The 20,632-nt window shown below is 41.8% G+C and overlaps 1 protein-coding gene and 1 pseudogene across 1 annotated transcript; both read left to right on the forward strand.

The window, feature by feature from the left end:
- The first annotated feature begins 5,598 nt into the window (after positions 1 to 5,598).
- Positions 5,599 to 14,971, forward strand: LOC109373817 (nuclear body protein SP140-like protein). Its single transcript, XM_019628011.1, has 8 exons — positions 5,599 to 5,740; positions 7,685 to 7,827; positions 8,997 to 9,044; positions 12,070 to 12,185; positions 12,894 to 13,002; positions 13,306 to 13,383; positions 13,599 to 13,742; positions 14,533 to 14,971. The coding sequence occupies exons 1-8, from the start codon at positions 5,614 to 5,616 to the stop codon at positions 14,599 to 14,601; spliced, it is 834 nt and encodes a 277-aa protein (XP_019483556.1). The 5' UTR covers positions 5,599 to 5,613; the 3' UTR covers positions 14,602 to 14,971.
- Positions 14,972 to 15,648: 677 nt separating this feature from the next.
- On the forward strand, positions 15,649 to 16,829 carry LOC109374236 (60S acidic ribosomal protein P0 pseudogene; annotated as a pseudogene).
- The last annotated feature ends 3,803 nt before the right edge of the window (positions 16,830 to 20,632 follow it).

Here is a 20,632-nt window from a genome sequence, read left to right on the forward strand (position 1 = left end):
GAAGTTCAGTGATCCTGACTCACTGTGGATTTAGAATCAAGTCAAGATTTTCTCCAAACACCTCCCCAATTCCATTGGGACTTTGAAAGTAATGAATTTGAAGATTAATTTGGATAGAATTCAGATTTTCTCAAGGAGAATAAACTGCATTTATTCAGGTCACCTTTTTTGTTCTTCAACAATATTTTATACTTTTCTTTAACATGCATCATGCATGTTTTTACTTTTCTTGTTAGCTCTGCTGAGATATAATTTATAGACAGTACAATTCATCACCTTAAAGTTTTATCTAGATATGTTTTAACAAATGTGTAAAGTCATGTAAATACCACCATGGTCATGGCATAGAACATCCCATCCTCCCTAAAGGCACACTTGTGTCCCTCTCCACACCCTCTGGCTCTTGACAACAGTTCATCTGTTTTTATCACTATAGTTTTCCTTTCTGGATTTTCATATAAATGAGTTCATACAATATGTAGTTGATTTATATCTGATCCCTTTCACTAGCGTAATGTTTTGTGACACATCCATATTTCTGTGTATATCAGTAGTTACTCCATTTCTATTGCTGAGAAGTATTACCTTATACGAATATACTGGGGACTGTTTATCTATTCACTTATTGATAGGCTATTTCCAGTTTGGGGCTATTACAAAAAAAGCTACTAGGAGCATGTTCATACAAATGTTTAAGTGGGCATATATTTTAATTTTTCTTGGAGGAATACCTACAAGTAGCACTACTGGGTGATATGTACATAAGTGCACATTCAACACTTTGTGAATCTTGCAAAGTGCTTTTCAAAGTGGTTGTACCTTTTTTTTACATTCTGAATAGCAATGTATGAAAGTTCCAAGCGCTTCACATACTCACCAGTACTTGGTATTGATAGTTTTTTAATTTTAGCCAATCTTAGTTGGATGTGTAATGATTTCTCTTGTAGTTTTAATTTGCATTTCCCTATGGTTAGTGGTGCTAAGCATCTTTTCATGTACTAACTTGCCATCCATAGAGCTCATTTGCCTATTCAAATCTTTTGCCTTTTTTAATTGCGTTATCTATTTCTATTTTTTAGGTGAAAGAGTTATTTATATGTTTATATGTCCTGGATTCAAATCCTTTGTTGGTTATATGTCTTACTTCTGTAGCTTACCTTTTCACTTTCTTGGCATGATCTGTTAACAGAAAAGTTTTAATTTTTGATGAATTTTAACAGTTTCTTCATTTATAATCTGTAATTTTTGAATTATATTTAAGAAATATTTATGTAACTCAAAATCTTACGTTTTCTTCAAGAAGTTTTATAGTTTAGCTCTTACATTTATAATAGATCTCTGATCCAGTTTCATTTTAGTTTTGCATATGATGTTAGGAAAAACCATTTTTAATTTTTTTTTTGACATGTGGCTATCCAATTGTGACAGCACCATTTATTGAAAAGTTTATCCTTTCTACATTGAATTAATTGCTTTGATATCATTTTTGAAGCTCAGTTGGCCATATGAGTTTGGGTGTAGTTCTGGACTTCTTCTGCTGTTCTATTTATCTATAATGTCTATCTTTATGTCAACAACATGCCATCTTGATTACTTTCACTTTACAATAAACCTGGAAATCAGGTGTGAAGTAAGGCCTACAATTTTGTTTCTGCTTTTCCAAATAGTTTTGGCTGTTAGGCCTTATGCATTTTGAATCTTCTTCTACCTTTCAGTTTAGCCACTTTCAAGATAATGTTGTTGTCCAAGGTGCCTGCTGAGCTCCAGTCACATGTCCATGCTCTAGGCCACCCAAAGGAGAAATGGTGAAGAGCAAAATATGTCTTCCCCCTGAGGTCTATCCCTTTTGTGTGACGCTTTCCTGAGATCTCTTCTACCCACAATATTCTGCTTTCATCTCACTCTTCAAATCTTAAACTGCTGGCCGTGCCAGCTCTAAGGGAATTATGAACTATAGTATTTTGCTTACACTGTGACATTTTCACAAATTCAGATATTCTGTTAGTAAATTAGGAATGAAAACTTATGTATGGAACACAATATGAAGACTTCATCAATCCTTTAAAATTTGTTGAAAGTCCCTTTGGAACCTCATGTGTGATCAATATTTGTAAATGTTCTAGGTCACTTTAAAATAACATGCATTTGAACTATTTGATGGGCTCTGGCTTCTTCCATAACATCCTCTTTTTCAAGCACAACTTTGTTGTTTAAATCTACTGGTCCACAGTAAATTAGGTTGTATCTGTTCCATCAGGTTCCTATAGAGACGTGTTCAATTCTCCCACATGACTGTGTATTTGCCAATTCCTCCTTTTACTTTTGTTTTACTTTAAACACTTTGAGGCAGTTCATGACTGATATAACTTTGTGTTTCTTCTTTTATCCTTACAGACTGTCCTCCTTATCCTTGTTAATGCTTTTTGCCTTCAAATCTCTTTTTTAGGGTGCTAATATTGTTACATTAACTTTTCTGTTTTATGTTTTTTATTCCTTTTTCATTAAGCCTTCCTATACAGCTTTTTTTTATGTCTCTTATAATGACACTCAACTTTTCTCAACCCTTCATGATAATCCTAAACTTTTAATAGTTAAATTTTATTGGTTATGTTACTTTTATTATGATTCCTGATATATGTAGACTTTCATATTCCAACTTATTACTAACCATTTTCATGTGTGTTTTCGCATCTCTTTTTTGCTTTGTGATGGAATAAGATAGAATTCTATATTCCATCTTTTTCTTCTGCTGGTTTGGAAATTGGAGATAAAATTTCTGTAATTTCTATATACCCAGTCTGAAAAGATGACATGGATCTTAGCATAAATTTCCCCAAACAGAACATCCTGTCTTCATCATTAAGCAGTTGTTGTTTAATATTTTGTGATTTTTTTAATTATAAAATTTGAAACTATTACCACTTTGCAGTCAATATTTACCAAAACAAATTCTTCATCATTTTATGTACTCAGCATTGTTTCCATTTTGGTTTCACATTTGGTCTATCTGAACAAATCCTTGGTTCTTTTAGTGAGCATATACTCACCAAGTGTTGTATTGCAAATGTGTCTTTATTTTGATAGATATTTTCAAAAAGTTAAAAAATTGTAGGTTAACATTTATTTTTCCTCATTATAATAAATTGATTACTGCATTGTTTCCTAGAATCTCTTTGTGGCTAAAGAAAATTCTTCTTTTATTGTAACTGTCACTTTAAGATTTTTTTGCTTAATAAGCTTTCATCTCACCAAAATCTCTTTTTTCCACCATTGAAGAATGAATATATTAAAGCTACAAAAAACTTGGGAAGTTTTACACTAAACAAACAACATGTACTGTTCTTTATCACATTTCTGTCTATCTATCCATTTTCCCATCCATACATTTACCCATCTTCAGGTTTCAAACATTTCAAAGTTGCAGACATCAGTACACGTCCCCCAAACACTTTAGCATACATACCAATAAATACATGTCGATATTTTGGTATTTCTTTTTTTATTTTATTTTGAGATAAAATGTACAATGTGATATGCAAATATTAAGTATGTCATTCTATGAATTCTGACTAAAATATTCACCTATATAATTCAAATCTTTATCAAGACACAGAATACAACCTTCACCCTCGAACTTTAGCAAATCTCCTAATAGGAAAGGAGGAAGACTTTCTTTCCTGGAATATTTCTAAAGAGGGAGATGTTCTCTATTTTATGCTGATCAGGAAATAAAACTGCCCTCTCACCTGGAAGGCTACATTATCTCCAGCTTCCAAGACAGTTTGCTATTCAAACATCCTTGAAAAGATACCCTGAGGCATGTGGAAAGCCATGGAGAATTTCCTCCAAAAAGAATCACCTCACACAGCGTATTCTGGCAATTTCCCCATGAAGACACCTCTCCACCAGCCACTACCATTAATCTGACCAAGGGAGGCTAGGACCACATTCATTCATTTTTTTCCCTTCAGAATTTAACAAATTTGTAAAGCATAATTGTTTTAGGCCTCCTATGATCACCACTACAACAATAGTCACCATGTTTGCATGAGAGAGGCAAGTGAAAGCCTGGCTGTCACAAAAGAAGTACAATCCTAAGGGCACACACAGTGACCCTGAAAGAGAAGCATTAACAATTGTTGAGGTTCCTATGGGGAATACATCAGCCAGGTGTAAGGTGGGCCCGTGACCAGCTGTAACCAGAGATTTTTCAGCTCTGTTCATTATGTCTAGTCCTTGATTGGGTAAGAAGGAGGTGGGACAGGACAGTCCGCCTCAATGGTCCTCTTTGTCCATGATGTCTACATGGCACTTGTCATCCCGCAGCCCTCCACTGAGTGACAGAGAATCAGTGTAGCGAAAATGTTCATAGTTATTCTGCATGGGATGTGCAGACACTGGCACCAGCCATTTCCTCAGATCTGATGCACAACGGCAGGCTCAGCATCTATGTGGTGGGAGAGCTGCACCACAGCGGTACCAGGGAAGAAGGACTCAGGGCAGACCTGACAGGCGGGTATTAGTAATGCTCCTCCATCTCCCACACCTGCTAGTTGTTTCTGCCTCAGTTAGCTGAATTTTTATTCTTCCCTGACTGCCACAAAATCTGAGTGTGCTATTCCAGTGGCTGCATCATTCGCATTCTTTCCCAATCATTTTTATACACACTCAGACCTTCATCCAGAAGAGTCAGAGACAAGCAGGGAAAAGTGTTCCCAAAAATTATAACCAGAATTAAATCTAAATTCAGTAGACACTCCGAAGGCTTTGCCCTCCATGCTGGCAGGGAGGAGAATGAGGCACCATGACCAGCAATGGTCAGAACAGACCCAGAACGTTCAGAATTGGTCTATATAACACCATTTATCATCCACCGCTTCTGGACTGATCAGGATGCAGGAAAGACCTCATCCCTTTCTGAGGACAGCTGTCTTCAGTGACCACAGAGACGTAATAGAGAACTGTGTGGACAGGAGGAGATGAACATAGAGTTAGACAATCAGTGCCTTGGCTGTAGCTTCTGGTGAAGGGGCCACCATGGTCACACTGCCATGACCCAGCCAGCCAGGCAACTGGCAGATTGTTCTAGCACTTTCTGAGCTCCTCTTGCAGCTATGGAGAAAGCTGATGTGAGGGACAAATGAGGCAAGGCGGAGAACAAAAACAGCAGGCAGACGCCATCTCCATCAGGATACCATCACTATCCTCTCTCTGCTTACTCGTCAACTCAAATAGGAAGATATATCTCCAGTCTCTGGCTTGGTCTCCTGCTACCCAACGGCAGTGACATAGTATAGCTGGAGAGGCCCCTGCAGAACTGTGACAGCAGCTGTATGCTTCGTTGTCATATAGGAATCAGTGGGCTGACTACATTGGGAGTTAAGAGAGTTTTATTGATGCTGGCTTTTCGGCTAAAGCATTCTGTTTTGTGTGAGATGTGAGAGGCAAAATCAAGGTGGACATTCTGTAGCTATGTATGAAAAATGCCACCAGAAAAAAGACTTGGGAACCCTAGAGATTTGTGGGATACAGCTTCCAAGTACCCCTACGTCTTTATAGGAATGACCTCAACGTACGAGGAGGGGTACATGTGCAATTGCAAAATGAGACAGAATGAAGAAACTTTCTCTTTCAGGGCGCAGAACGCACACAGAAGAAAATGTGGATTTTCGGAGTGATATACTTCCTGTGACCTGTGGTGAAATGAAGGGGTATTTAATTAAGAGAAAACTGGAACGAGGTAGGTTTCAAGATCTATTTTAATTTGCATCTCCTATGTGAAGAAATACCAAGAAATAATGGAGCTATTTATTGTGAATTATGCATTGTTCAAGGAAGTGGGGCCCGAGTCTGGATTGAGAGGAGGGAGGGATCCCTAAGATGACATTTTCACACCGTAAGAAATAGTACATATCAAGCGCTCAGCCCACATGGAAGTGTCCATGAAGATGCCCAAAGATCCAAACAGACGTGCAGGGGCTTCAGTCTATGGGTGAAAATATGGCATATTTTACTTTGAATCAGAAATAAAAGGGGAAGAGACCCACAGCCTCCACCTTCATGTCCTGTGTCACTTCTGGATGACCATCAGCAGGGCAGGGAGCTTGGTATACTGACAAGATCACAGAATTTCTAATCAGAAATCTTGAGTCCCAACCTCAGCTATGCGAAGAGTGACCTAGTAAAGAAGGGGACCTTTCTCAGTTACAAAAAGGAACAATAATGCAAAACCTGACTACATGGTGTGACTTTGAGAGTTAATTTACATAATGATGGCAAAGTATTTGGTGATTCTTAAATTACAAAGCTTTGCAATCACTGTCTGTTATGATGGATCATATCAGATTTCTCTCAATATGGCTATGTGAACACCAATTAATACAAATGTTTGCATTATAACTCTTTTTAAACAGCTTTACTGAGATATAACTCATACATGACAATTCACCATTTAGAGTAAAGAATTTTTTGTTGGGTTGTTTGTTTGTTTGTTTGTTTGTTTTGTGGATTCACAATATTATACAACCACCATCACAATCTAATTTTAGAATATTTTTGTCCCTCACTAAAGGAAACCCCATGTCTCACACGAGTCAATGCCTTTCCCACCTCACCCCACCAGCCAGCCCTAAGCAACCACTAATCTACTTTCTGCTCTGTAAATCAGCATGTTCTAGGCATTTTGTATCAACTGACTCATATAACATGTGCCTGTTTCACATCATCATGGATGATGTTTTCAAGGTTCATCCATGTTCTTCATTCCTTTTTATTGTCAGCTATTATGAATAATGCTGTTTTGAATATTTGTGTAAAGTTTTTGTGTGGACATATTTTTTCAATACTTTTGGGTATATACCCTGGGATTGTATTGTTGGATGATCTGGTAATCCTATGTTTAACTTATTAATGAAAAAACAAACTATTTTCTACAGTAGAGCGGTGCTTTTATTCCCACCAGCAATGTCTGTGAGCTCCAACTTCCTCAAATTCTCACCAGCAATTGTTATTGTCTGTCTATTTTCTAATGGCCATTCTAGTGGGTGTGATGTAGTCTCTTATTGTGGTTTTGATTTTTCTAATGATTAATGTCATTAAGTATATGGCTGTCTGTGTCATACAAGTTAAATTTTCTACTGAATAATAGTTCTGAATTATTTTAAACTCTGCTACCAATGTATTAAGGAATGGAAAATCTCTGGTCAATAATGCCACTAAACTTGGATGGAAATGTTGTAATAGATGGCACAGACGTTGCCATGGTGCATCCTGAGCTGCAGGGCCCCACCTGGGATCTCAGCCGAACTCCAGCTTCTGCCTCCACATTGCCCCAGGGCCACGAGAGAGCCTCACCTGTTCTCTGTCCCCAGAATTCAATAGCAAATTGAAATCCTCTCGTTCAGAATCGCTTGCTTTTCCTTGGAGGCAATTTTGAAATAATTTTATAAGGTTAATTTTGATGGTAATGATCAATTTTTAGTTGCACAAAATTCAAAGAAATGTGCACACAAAGCTGAAATCTCCTTGGAGGAGACTTACAGGCTGGGTTTGGGGATTCTAAGTCTGAAAGGGAAGGCCCTACTCTCCTGCTGTTGATCCTGAGCCCACACTGGGCGACTCCAGATCCAGGGCGGTGGGAGCTCTATGGTTAGAGGTTTCAGCACTAACTTACCCTCGTCTACAGGAGGCACGGTGAAGTTCATAAGGGGAGAGGATGGAAAATGGTTCACACCCAGGGAATTTGAAGTTGCAGGAGGCTACGAAAACTCAAGTAACTGGAAGCTGAGTGTGCGCTGTGGTGGGAGGACCCTAAAAACGCTGATGGAGGTATTCCAGTGGCAGGGTGCGGGAGGTGTGACTTTCTTTGTGGCACTCTAAGATAAGGACATTATTTGCTCACTGAATACTTGCTGAGTTCTAGCTAAAGCCGTGAAACTCCTGAGTTTACGCTCCCTGGGGACAGGTGCCCCACACTCACACCTCAGTACAAGGCAGCACCTCAGTGTGGTCAAAGGGGCTACGTCAGGATAGATGTGGGAGCTTGGAGGAGGGGAAAGGTCATTCAGACTGGGAGGGGAAGGCGGGAGAAGAAGGGCTTGCAGACAAATTTATGCACTGAAAGAAAGAAGATCGTCTACAGCTCAACAAGTGGGCAGAAGTCGCTGCAGAGAAAGAATGGAATGAAACAAAAACCACAACTAATGTAGCTCCACAGGTTGAGGTAGATGAATTGTCTGTGATGCAGGGGAATCTATCAACTGGATGGTTTGTGAAGGGATTTAATGCCAACTAAGAAGGTTAAACTCATCACATAAACAACGCAGAACCAGTGAGGTCTCCTGAGGTGTGAAATGACATATTTAAAACAGTATCTCAGCCATGGGGCCTTGAAATGACTTCCCTATCAGCCCTATGAAACTATACTCAACATACAAAGCTCAGCTCAGATGTCACTCCTCTCTGAATATTCCCTGACTGACCTGCACGGTCATCCTTTCCCTGAACCCACTATTAATGTCCCTCTTACAGTGTTGTATACTTATCCGTCCATGCATTGTTATTTTCTTCTTAGAACCTTCTAGGGCTTGTCCATCTTTGTGTGCCCAAGATTGTCCAGAGTGTCTGACACCCAGACGGGGTGGGATACGTGTGTGTTGATTGAATAGTTCTGGTGTAAGGACTCAAGTTTGAGTGGCTGGTGTGAATGGGAAAGTGATGAGAGGTGTCAACATATTGTGAAGGAAAACCTCTCACAAGTTAAGGGTAAAAGAGGAAATCAAAAGACGCGTAATAATTTCAAGGGTGATCTGGCTACCACTAATTGAATTGTAGAAGAAGTACAGATGAGGAGAAGAAGGGAATTTCTCATTTAGACACCTTGGGTTTGAGCTGACAGTGGGACATTAAGGTTGAAACATTTATGAGGAGATTGAAAATGCCATACTCACTACACAGGATACAGGCTAACCAGTTACTTGAATCTTCTTCTCTTTCAGGAAGGATATCTACCTGTGCCTCCAAAAACACATAACAGGAAAAATGAGGTGATTGTTACTTTGTGCAAGTTGTTATTATATAACTGGTTTCATATGTTCAGCATCCTTTTTTATAATTTCTTAATATTGTTGTTATAATTAAGACTCCTCCACTTCTCTATCTGCCTTTTATTTCACATATGTCTTCATAGTTGCTACTTTGAACATCATGTTATGTGCAAGGTCATCTTGGAAAGGTAAACCATTTGAGATGGAGGTGGTAAGGAGCCATCAAAATAGATCTCAGATGAGTATTAGCTGTAGATGCAGATGTGGTAAGGGTGTCAAAATTGTAAAAGCAATATAATTATGAAATACCTAAAGCATTGCTTAATTAGGTCACAGAGTCATCTTCAATTCAAATTCAGGTTTGTTTCATCAAAGTTATTATTTTCTAACTGATGAAATCTGATGAAGCAAAGGTTTGCTCACCATCAACTACATAAAGCGGGTCTAGTAGAGAGTTTATCTTGGGACATGTACAAACCATATGTTATTTCATGAGATAGGCAACTAAAAGCATAATTCTCTTTACAAACTTTACAACTCTTCCATCTTTCCATGAAATATACATGCAGACACACAGAATTATTTGTCAAGTGGATATTATTTGCTCTTCAGGAGGATGGAAGATTGCTATACTATTTGAGGGTCTGACCTGGAAAATGTTTACTTTGTTGCCACCCCTTTGGCTCCACCTCAGGGACTGTGCTCACCTCCTTTCTATCTGTGAAAGTGATTTCTCCCTCTGTGGAAAAAGGCTATGGAGGCAACAAACAAATATGTTCAGCGCAGTGTATATTCAGGACATGGTAACGGCTTTTCCATGAGGGATATGAGTGAGAACTTGAGAAGCAGAAGGTGAGAAATGGCGTTCTTAGAGTTCAGGTAGCAATGGCCATCCGTGACTTTCACAGGCTCCTAAGATGGGTCACACATAGCTGGCCACGGGGACTTCATCGTCCACCGGGAAAGTGAGGTCCAGGTCTTTATATCGTCTGATTTTGTGGATGGTTTGAACTATCAGTCTTTGGGGCATTTCATCCACTGGGTTACTGAAGGGAAATTATTATTTGACCTGTTCACTGACTACTTAAACGAGCAGTGTGTCTACCACTCCTCAGGTGCCACGAGTCAGTCTAGATGACCTAAAAGGGCCAGCAACTTCCTGTCACCTTGTCCATAGCTGCAACACTTTTCAGTAACAAGCTGCAGATGCCTCTCTATTTTCTCTCCTTCATTAAGAACAGAAGCTCCCCAAAGTGACAGAACTCAGGACCCATTGCTACCCCTGTGGAAGCCCTGTGCCTCTCAGGACCTCTCTTGCTGATGCAGCCCCTTCCTTCTGGAAACATCAGTTTCACTCTCAGCACCAGGTAGCAGCTCTAGTGACAGCTGCAATGGTGTGAAATAATGTCATGTACTCACCCAGTACAATCATTTATTTTATGCTGTATTTGCTTAAGAGATAGCAAATAACCTTGCTACCTAAATGAAACAATACTCATCTGTTCACTGATTCAATGTATAATGCCCAATGGCCATAAGAAGAGACTGAAACAATATCCTTGACCTCAAGGGTTCTTTCAGTTTCATTGTCTAACATGGGAGAATAACTAATGGGGAAGGGACAGGGATCTTAGGCCATTCAAAGAGGTGGGCAGTGACATGGCTACCTCTCAGGCCATTGTCCAGTTGATCACACTTGCTTATGACCTCTTCGCTCTTGGCTAGAGCTAAAAGCTGAGGCTGCCTGAAGGGAGGGAGCCAAGTCATTACAGTGAACATGCAAAAGCAATGGAAGTTTAGTGGGTGGTAGTCAGTTACCCCTGAAAAATCAGTCAGCTAACATCTTGGGAATTGGATGGAGTGGAGAGGAGAGTGACCTTCTGAAAGAACTGCTATAGTGGGGACCTTCAATTCATTTTATCTTTGAGGCTGTGTCCTAGAAGAGCTGCAGAATTTCACAGGGTTTTTCTCTTGGAAACGTAGCATGGATTCAGGATCCTACACGCTGTGGTTCTTTGGGATGAACGGAGACGCAGAAGGTCATGTCACACTACCCATGGCCAAGATTCAGTGGGGAGGAGAGGGCAGCTGTTTCAGAAGGAGTACCCTCACCTCTGTTAATAATTTATCCTGGGAGAGATAATACAGGCCAATTCAACACTGACTTATAACACCCCTGCCTTAATAACCACACTTGCTCAGGCTAAATCTCAACTCCGGCTGCACCCTGGAACCACCTGAAGACCTTTGTAAAATAGCAGTGCCTGGACCCCACCTTCAGTGAAATTCTGATTTCATCAGCCTGACAAGCACTTGGACATGGATTGTTTAATAGTCCATAGATGATGCTGTTGCACAAATTACTCTCTCTATGACTTAAGAAAAATACAATGCCTGTGCTTCAACCCAGACCACTTGATTCTGAATCCTCCCCAGGTTCCCACAGTCAAGGAGCTCCATCCTCCCTGGCACCCACTGGTCATCTGTGTCCATGACATTGTCACAGGCACAGGGGCCTCCAGGCGCAGAATCCACAGTCTAGGAACCTCTCCCAGGCCCTTCAGCTCATGGGGAGCCTACACCCATGAAAATAGGATGCAGTCCTTTCTTAGAAGTTTATTCTGCCTTATTAAATTCTCAATTTACCATCTTTCCAAGAGTTATTTTAGTCACTATGGTGCAGGCAAATGGGGTTAACAGTTTATTTCAAAACCTTGTTTTACCTGCAAGATACCAAAATGATTCAGATGCCTATAAAATCATTGTCTTGTTTTGTTGGTAGTCTTTCTGTGTTAGAATCTCTGGGTTTATAGGAACAACTTTTCTGGTCTGACACACAGAGCCCTCATCCTGAACTTCACTGAGAACATGATTTCTTCTTCTGAAATCTCAACTCCATGTGTCCCTAAATAGCCCAGGGAGAAGGACATGAGTGTCCATGCAGGTTCAAAAACGGCTGTGAGTTCTAGATTCCCATCATGCTGGTCTTTGGGGTCTCACCTGAGATACATGTTTTACTTTCCAGGAGGAAAATTCGTACATATGTGAGGTCTGCCAGGATGCAGGAAAGCTGTTCTGCTGTGGTACTTGTTCAAAATACTTTCATGAGAAGTGTCACATCCCACCTGTGAAAACTGAGAGGTTTGTGAGATGAGTCACCTCCTCCCTTATTAGGGATCCTTCCTCCTAAGGCGCAGTCCCCCTGCAGAGGTCCTAAATGTGTCCTGGTGGGGAAAGAGCAGAGCCGTAGGCACGGGCTCCAGCAGCACCATTGATCCGGGAGCTCTTTAAAGACACTGGCAGCAGGAGGGTAACGTTCTCCTCTCTCCTGTGGGTGCTGAGGCCGGTGGCTGCATCCTTTGCCTACATGCTGCTTCTGTCCTTTCCTAGAACCTTTCCAGCAAGAGCTCCTGTTCACAGGGATTGCATTGCCAGTGGTTTGTGTTATGAGCTTATTCAGAAATGGCAGAAACATGGCCTGGTTCCTTCATTTTGTCTTGTTCACAACCGGCTAACAGAGGTCCAAGGTTACTAAGGGTTAAGGCCAAGTTTCCCACAATGGTACCTGGTGGGCAGGTATCTGTGTGCTCTCCGCAGGTCAGATGGGGAAAGGACAGCTCATTACTCACCCTGACACCACCCTCCACCCAGTGACACCCAGGTGCTACCCTCAATGAAAAGAGGTCATTGGCTCAACACCTTATGAGGGTCTTGGAGATTCTAAGAGGTGTCACCTTTATCCCATGCCTGTGCCCATTGGCCATTCCTGAAAGGAGAAGACGGGCAGCAGTAGGAACGGTGGTTGTTTTAGAGGCCTTGCCCTTTGCTCACTTATGCCCCACCTCTCAGTAAATCATGGAGTTGCACCTTCTGCATGATGAAGAAGTATTCCAGAAGTCAGGAGTGTCACAGGGAATCTGAGGTCCTGAAGAGGCAGATGGGGCCTGAGGAGCAGTTGGTGAGTCAGATTCAAACCCCAGGCCTTGTCCTTCCTGCTGTCACTTGAGAAGTCAGACACTCACAGGGGGAGGTGGAGAGCCCCAAAGGAAGCCTGCTCTTCTGAGCCAGGTTTCAACCACACTGAATTCTCACCAGAACTTGTTTGCAGAAAAAAGTGACTCAGCTTTTACATGACTGTTTCCTAGAACCACAGCTGTTTGGACAAACTTCCAGAAGAGTTGTATGGTCATGCCTAGCCTGGGCATGCATATGGGGTATTCTCTCCAAGCTGCTTTTCATTCAAAAACTCCTTGTTTTTCAGAAATGTGAGTTCCTCCTCATGGAACTCTATCGCCATTTAGAGGGCTCCAAATTTAAGAAGATTCCACATGATAATTATGTGAGTAAAAATAACACATCATGATTATAGGCCGACATGATGTTATCTGACCTTGACACGGGCACTTGTGGGGTGTGATCTGAAGTCCATGGGAGTGAGAGCACCAGTTGCTGTTGTCTTTAACTTGTTGTATTTCTGCTGTATTTTATGGGGAATCCACACAAGGCAGACATTGAACTATACCAGTTATTCTCCCACTGATATTTTTTCCCTAGATTGAAGTGGCTTCTCAGTGCCTAAAAGAACTTGACATGTTGGCCAACATCAAGAGGAAGCTAAATGAGCGGAGTTACCCCCAGGTGAAAGGGTGTGTGCGTGAAGTGATCCAGATCTTCCAAAGCAACACCCAATCTACCAACGTAAGTGGTTCTCCCTGCTTCATTTCATTTTCTTTTTGTTGAGTCACTCTGCCCTTTTCCTGGTGCTGGGGTATTTTAGTTTTCTTCATCCTATGACTAGCCTATATAAGTAAGGGTTCTCAAAGTGAAAGGCCTTTTAAACTCAGGATTTAATCTCATAATGGAGAGTAACACTGAGTCAGAAGGTGTCCCTGCAACCAGAGTTCAAGGTCCCTGAGAGGTCATCCCCTCAGAAAAGGCGACAGACTCCTACTGAGAACAGTTGTTTCCCATGTGCTCCAAAGCTAAGGAGAAGAGAATTGTGTCCTAAAGTCATACTACGCTTCTCATCTCTCCGCAGTTATACTCAAATAGCTCAGAAATCCCGAACTCCAGAATCCTTTGCGTGTGAATGAACCATATAGTTAACAGGAGTCACCAGCGGGGAATAAAAGTGGCAACGTGAGAGGAAGATCACTGATTGCACTTAGACACTCTGTACTATTTGACTGTTACCAAGGACGTAGATTACCTTTCTATCTCTCCCCAAAATAAACAACAACCCAAACCAGTGAGTAAGGGCCCCCAAGTGTAGTAATGATTTCCCATTTCTGTTTAGTTAACAAGAAGTAATCATGCTCTTAGGAAACAGAGCTTACTCTTAGAAGCATGAGTTTTTAAACTTACCCTGGTAACCGGGTTAAAGTAACTTGGGTATTTAAGACAAGAGTCGTGATTATTCTCAATTGCAAGGTGGCCGATGACGCTGATAATCATTGTCATTATTTTCCTCTTTTTTTTTTCTTTTCAGCACAATGACTCAGACCAACCACAGGAGAAATTTAAGAAGAATTTTAAGGAAATATTTAGTGTACAGTAAACAATGGAGAATAGTGCACTGGCCTAGTAGATGCCGTTGATGCCCTGAAAACCCTCCTTTAAGGCAGATTTCTCCTCTTCCAGCTGCTGTGAGGGTTGACTGCGGTTGCTACCTTTCCCCAGAGTATTGCTTTTGGCCAAATGGAGACTGCTTCACCTGGAGGTTACACCTCTTTTGCCTGGGGTCGGCTTCCAGCCTCGAGGTGGAACCAACCATGTGGAGTGATACACATTCCTTCCTCCCCACGGCATCAGTCTGGAGCTAGTCTTCAGCTGTGACCATATCTTTGCTAAACTTTGACATGATGCTATCCTGCTTCCCTCACCCTCCTCTTTCTGAGATAATTTCACAATAAATCACTTACTTAAGAGACTGTCTCAGGCTCTAGTGAACCCAACTTAACATAATGGTCCTAGCAAACCAGCTCCAAGAATGGAATTCTGAGTTGGATCGCTGTCTAGCCAAATGGTTACAGGCAGAATATGGACAGTTCCTGGGGTGCTATAATAATGTCATTGCCAAAAATTTCACCTGTAGAAAACTGTGTGACATATAGGGGAAGAGGCATACTAGCTGGTGTAATTGTTTCACATTTACAAAGGGAGAAATAGTTACTGTAAGAATTGTGGATTTGTGTGGTTATTGGTGAGTGCCACATATCTGCTGAAAGGAGTAAATGACAGGCTTAGCTTAAATATATTAATTACCACCTAAAGCAAAGAGACCCTCATATTTGCAGCTGGAAGGCAGACAGTAAGGAAGGCTTGGCATAGGCCTAATTTTAAGAATGCAGAACTTCAGGGAAGATTAAATTCTAAACTGAGTGGGCCCTCTTGTGCCAAAGTCACGACCCTGGTAAAGAAGGAGTGAAACCCTAAAACTCAGAATGGGGCTTTCTGGGTAGATGCACATCAGAACTGAACTATACATCCCCCTAACCCACTGAGCCTGCAAAAGGGTCCTCTGACCCCTATATTGCCCAAATTAATTCTATGCAGCTTCACTTGCCACGCATCGTCATGAGAGTGACATCATGTTTAAACCCTGCATGGCAATCCCCAACACACCACTGTGATACTCAAGGAAGACAGGGTGACCTGGAAGTCCAGCTACTTCCTTAAGATCATCCAACTTCTGGACGATTACCCAAAATGCTTCACTGTGGGAGCAGACAATGTGGGTTTCAAGCAGATATAGCAGATCTGCACATCCCTCCATGAGGAGGCAGTGGTGCTCATGGGAAAAAATGCCATGATACACAAGGCCATCCGAGGGCACCTAGAAAACAACACAGCTCTGGAGAAACTGTTGCTTCATACCTGGGGAATGCGTGCTTTGTTTTCACCAAGGAGGACCTCACTGAGATCGGGGAAATGCAACTGGCCAAGAAGGTACCAGTAGTCACCCATGCTGGTGCCATTGCCCCTTGTGTAGTCACTGTGTCATCCCAGAATACTGGTCTGGGGCCCGAGACGAACACCTTCCGGGCTTTGGCATCACCACTAATCTAGGGGCACCATTGAATCCTGAGTGATGTGCAGCTGATTAAGACTGGAGACAAGGTGGGAGCCAGTGAAACCACACTGCTGAACATGCTGAACATGTCCCCCTTGTCTTCTGGGCAGACCATCCAGCAGGTGTTGCACAATGGCAGCATCTACAACCCGGAAGTGCTTGATATCACAGAGGAAACTGCGTTCCCATTTCCTGGTGAGTATCTGCAATGTGGCCAGCGCATGTCTTCAGATTGGTTACCCACCGTTGAATAAGCACTCCATTCTATCATCTATGGGTACAAGGAGTACTGGCTTTGCCTCTGGAGACTGATTACACCTTCCCACTTGCTGAAAAGGCCAAGGCCTCCTTGGCTGACCTTCTGCATTGGTGGCTGCCACTTCTTTGGCCACCGCCACCACTGCTGCTCCTGCTGCAGCCCCATCCAAGGTTGAAGCAAAGGAAGAGTTCAAGGAGTTGGATGAGAATATGTATTTGGTCTCCTTGACTAATCCCCAAAAAGCAACCAGGACAGCCAACTTTATTTGTGAAACAAGGTAATAAAGCCATACTGCTTTAAAAAAAAAAAAAAAAAGACTATGCAGAGTCATCTCAGCATGTCCAAATGAAGAATACAGTAGATGAACCTGCTAGCTGAAAAGATGGCTTCCTCCAATGGAACTGCAGAAGTGGCCAACGTGTACAAGCAGGTGCAAAGAGATTGTGTGTGGGAGTGGATCCTGGACAAACAATGTTAGATTGTAAACTGAGAGGGGCAGTAGGAGGGAGGGGAGAAAGTGCTAATACAGGCACACCCTCCTGGGCCATCAAGATTAATTAGACCGGCAAGGTGCAAAAGTGATGATTCTAGTATGCTCCTGGGTAGCGCTTAGATGAAGTGGAAGAAGAGATACCAGGCTTCTCTGGGCCAACAATGGGAAAAGAGAATCTGAACGCCTAGTGAAGATGGCATGGCTCTACCCTCTACAACTGGAAAACCTATCCCTCAGGTGACTGTGTCCTCAGGAGGCCTCAGAGAAACTAACATAACAATGTAATGAGGAATGCACTATTTAGGGGGCAAATGCATCCTTGAGATGCTCAGTGGGGACTCTCCTCTGTAGGTTGGGATAATGTAGGAAAGCTTTACACAGCTGGATTCCCAAGTACCAAATGAAACAATAGGATTCCAAAATAATTGAAGCCAGGTGCCCACATTTGACTGTCAGACAAGATGAATAATTGCTATAATGTGTAGCAAGCTTAGAATGACAACCAGGGGAGCTGGACGATAGAAGCCTAAGGAAATAGCTAATAGAAAATGGTGTTCTTATACTCAAGACAGATGGGCAGCCAACAAGGATATTGTTTCATATATACACCAATAAAAGAGATTACAAAATGATGATCAGATGGCTGAGGTGTACCTTAATGAGAGTCAACATTCCTTGCCCACTTTCCAAACCTGAGTCAATTCTTAACCCAGAACCTGCTGATGGAAATGTGAGTAGTTCTTTTAAGAAAAACACCTTGCAAATGTACATAGTAGTGATTCCCTGAGTTATTCACCAAAGCATCTATGGTCATTTATTGAAATAACCACATGCAAGACCAAAAAAACCCAAAAACAGACAAATAAACAAAAAAAAAAACCACACAGAACTTTTAAGGGCTATTGCTACAGCGTTTGAGTTGATGCCAATGCCTATAGACCCAAAACACCACCATATCCCCTGTCAGAATAGAATATATGGAGGTAAGGTAACATCCATCTAACAGTGAGTCCACACCATCCATGGAACCACCCAGCAGTCAGTTTCAAGTTCCTAAATGTATAATCACTACATACGTAGATAGCAGTTTGCAGAACTGGATTTGAAATAACAAAGACTGTCGGGCCGGCCGAGTGGCTCAGTTGATTAAGAACTCACTCAAGAGTGGGAACTCTGAGCAACAGCATTTCGATGCCCAGCCTGAGTTGAGCTGCTGCTGAGCTGCCAACAGGAGGCATGATGGCTCAGCTAAAAAAAAAGGAAGAAAGAAAGAAAGAAAGAAAGAAAGAAAGAAAGAAAGAAAGAAAGAAAGAAAGAAAGAAAGAAAGAAAGAAAGAAGGAAAGAAGAAAGAAAGAAAGAAAAATGACTATCTTAAGAAAAGCCTAAAAGAAGCACCTTAATATTAGATTTCACCATAATTACTGTTATGGTGAAAACTAATATGAAAACAGTATTGTATTCCTGGGGAAGGAAGGAATGACAGAGGTTGGTGCCATCTGCAAAGATGAAAGGATATAAGAATTGTAATTCCCTTTATATCTCCATTTAATACAGCAGCTGGGATTAGGCAAAACCTAGGTGATTCATGGCTAATAGATAACTATTAGAAACTTCGCAAAACTGGGGCTTGTAGCTCCCAGCACTCAGATCTTGGTGGACTGCTTTCTTGCTTATAGCATTCCTTACGCAGAGATCTCAGCTAGTGGCCCTTCCCTTCTGCAGAGCCGAGCCAGTGGTGCCACCTGGCCAGAGAGCTCAGTTGGCAGTTCTGCCTGATTTGGGTCCCCAGTCAGGTCCTACCAGCCATGGAGCCTGTTCTACTACCCTGATGAGCCAGAAAAGCAAATTTGCCGGCCCTCCCAACTGCTGAGTGTATCTCTAGTTGTGACCATTTAGAAGGCTTAGCCAAAGACCACAGGAAGCCATGGCAACAAGCTATTTGGATCTACAGAGCCAAATCTATTGGGTCGTCAGGAGAGTCATGACATATATTCCTATGTTTTTAGTGCAAAAATGCTTTGTGACTTTCCCAATGACCCAATATTTCCCTGCCCAGCAGCAGAGCCCAGCCTATGGCCATGTCCAGTTGACTAACATAGCCTGTGGCCTCACCCATTCAGGGAGCCTAGCCAGTGAGCCCACACAATCATACAACATGGCTTGTAGACCCACCCAATGAAGGAGCCTGGACAGCGACCCTGACCAGCTACAAAGCAGTCTCTAGCCCCACCCAACTGCAAGATGCAACCGGAATCCTCACCAAGCAGAAAGTTGGCCAGCAATGATGTCCAACACCAGAGCACAGCAAGCAACCTAACTGATTGTGAAGCCAAGCCTGTGGCCCTACCAACTTGAAGGAACAACCACTGGCCCTGCCAGATCTCAGATCACAACTTAAGGCCCAGTCCAATTGTGAAGACCTTTCTAGAGCCCCCCCAAGCATGGATTCCACTGAGAGACATCATCAGGCTGGGGAGCATAATTTGAATTTCCACCCAGCCAGGAGCTATTGCAGAGCCCAGCCTGTATCCACAACCAATCTTAGAGTTCAGCCCATGGTACCACCTTCCCACAGAACACAGGCTTCAGTTCATTCGAACAGAGGTGATTGCAGAGCCGAGCAAGTGGATCCACGAGGTCCCAGAGCACAGACAGCAGCCATGCCTGATCAGGGAGACCAACCAGCACATGACCCTATCACAGAGTTCAGCCAGCACACAACCACCAACCAGTGTCCTTGCCCAACTGAGACCCTGATAACATGACCCACCTGCCCATGGATGCATCCAGCTCTCTTGTCCTGCATTCCAACCTGAGCTGACTGATGAAGGCCTTTTCCTGATGAAACAAACCTGCACGGCTGGAAGAGGAGACCACTTACTCATGTGCACTGATACCAACACAAAGAATAAAAGATCATGAAGATTCAGGTAAACATGACACCACGAGAGGGAACTAATAAATTCTAATTATGACCCTTTAAAAAATGGAGATCAAAAACTGTCTGACAAAGAATTCAGAATAATTCTCTTAAAAAAGTTCAGTGAACTACAGAAATCCACCAACAATTAAATGAAATTTTAAAAGTGAATAAACAAAATGAGATGTTCAACAAAGAAAACTATGCTGCTTAATATCATAAAAACGTATGAATGCCTAGAAGTCCCGGGTGATGGTAAATACATAGTTGAAGTCAGATTCTCTGATATTGTAATGTTGTTACATAATTCATTATAACTACACTTTAAAACTTAAATATATATATTATCCATAACTATGGTAATTTATTATTGATACATACTATTGAAAAGGTGTAAATTCTAGCATCAATAACCTTAAAACAAGGGGGAAGAAGTAAAAGTAAAATGCTTTTTATGCTATCAAAGTTATTATCAGATTAAAATAAAAGTTATAAACATAAGATAGTTTAGGTAAGCCTCATGCTAACCACAATAGAAAAACCTGTAGTACATGCACAAAAGATTATGACTAAGGATTCAAAGAATATTCTCCACGTTAACAAATCACAAAGGAACACAGTAAGAGAGGAAGCAAGGAACAAAATATGTACAAAACTGTCAGAAAAGAATTCACAAAAGGGCAATAGCAGTTCTTACCTACCATAATTATGTTATATGTAAATGATTAAGTTCTTCAATCAAAAGATGGAATGACTCAATGGACTTTAAAAAACAAAGATCCGGGGCCGGCCGAGTGGCACGATGGTTAAGAACTGGCTTGGGACGCCAGAGGGCCCTGGTTC

Source organism: Hipposideros armiger, unplaced genomic scaffold (genome assembly GCF_001890085.2).
Source record: "Hipposideros armiger isolate ML-2016 unplaced genomic scaffold, ASM189008v1 scaffold_17, whole genome shotgun sequence".
Taxonomy (NCBI): domain Eukaryota; kingdom Metazoa; phylum Chordata; class Mammalia; order Chiroptera; family Hipposideridae; genus Hipposideros; species Hipposideros armiger.

What these genes read in the sequence shown, in the direction of transcription:
- LOC109373817 (XM_019628011.1), top strand. Translation starts at nt 5,614, where the DNA reads ATGAAGAAACTTTCTCTTTCAGGGCGCAGAACGCACACAGAAGAAAAT. An exon ending in CCACCTGTGAAAACTGAGAG is followed by an intron (nt 12,186 to 12,893) that starts GTTTGTGAGATG and finishes CCCACCTCTCAG; the next exon opens with TAAATCATGGAGTTGCACCT. An exon ending in TGGGGCCTGAGGAGCAGTTG is followed by an intron (nt 13,003 to 13,305) that starts GTGAGTCAGATT and finishes CTTGTTTTTCAG; the next exon opens with AAATGTGAGTTCCTCCTCAT.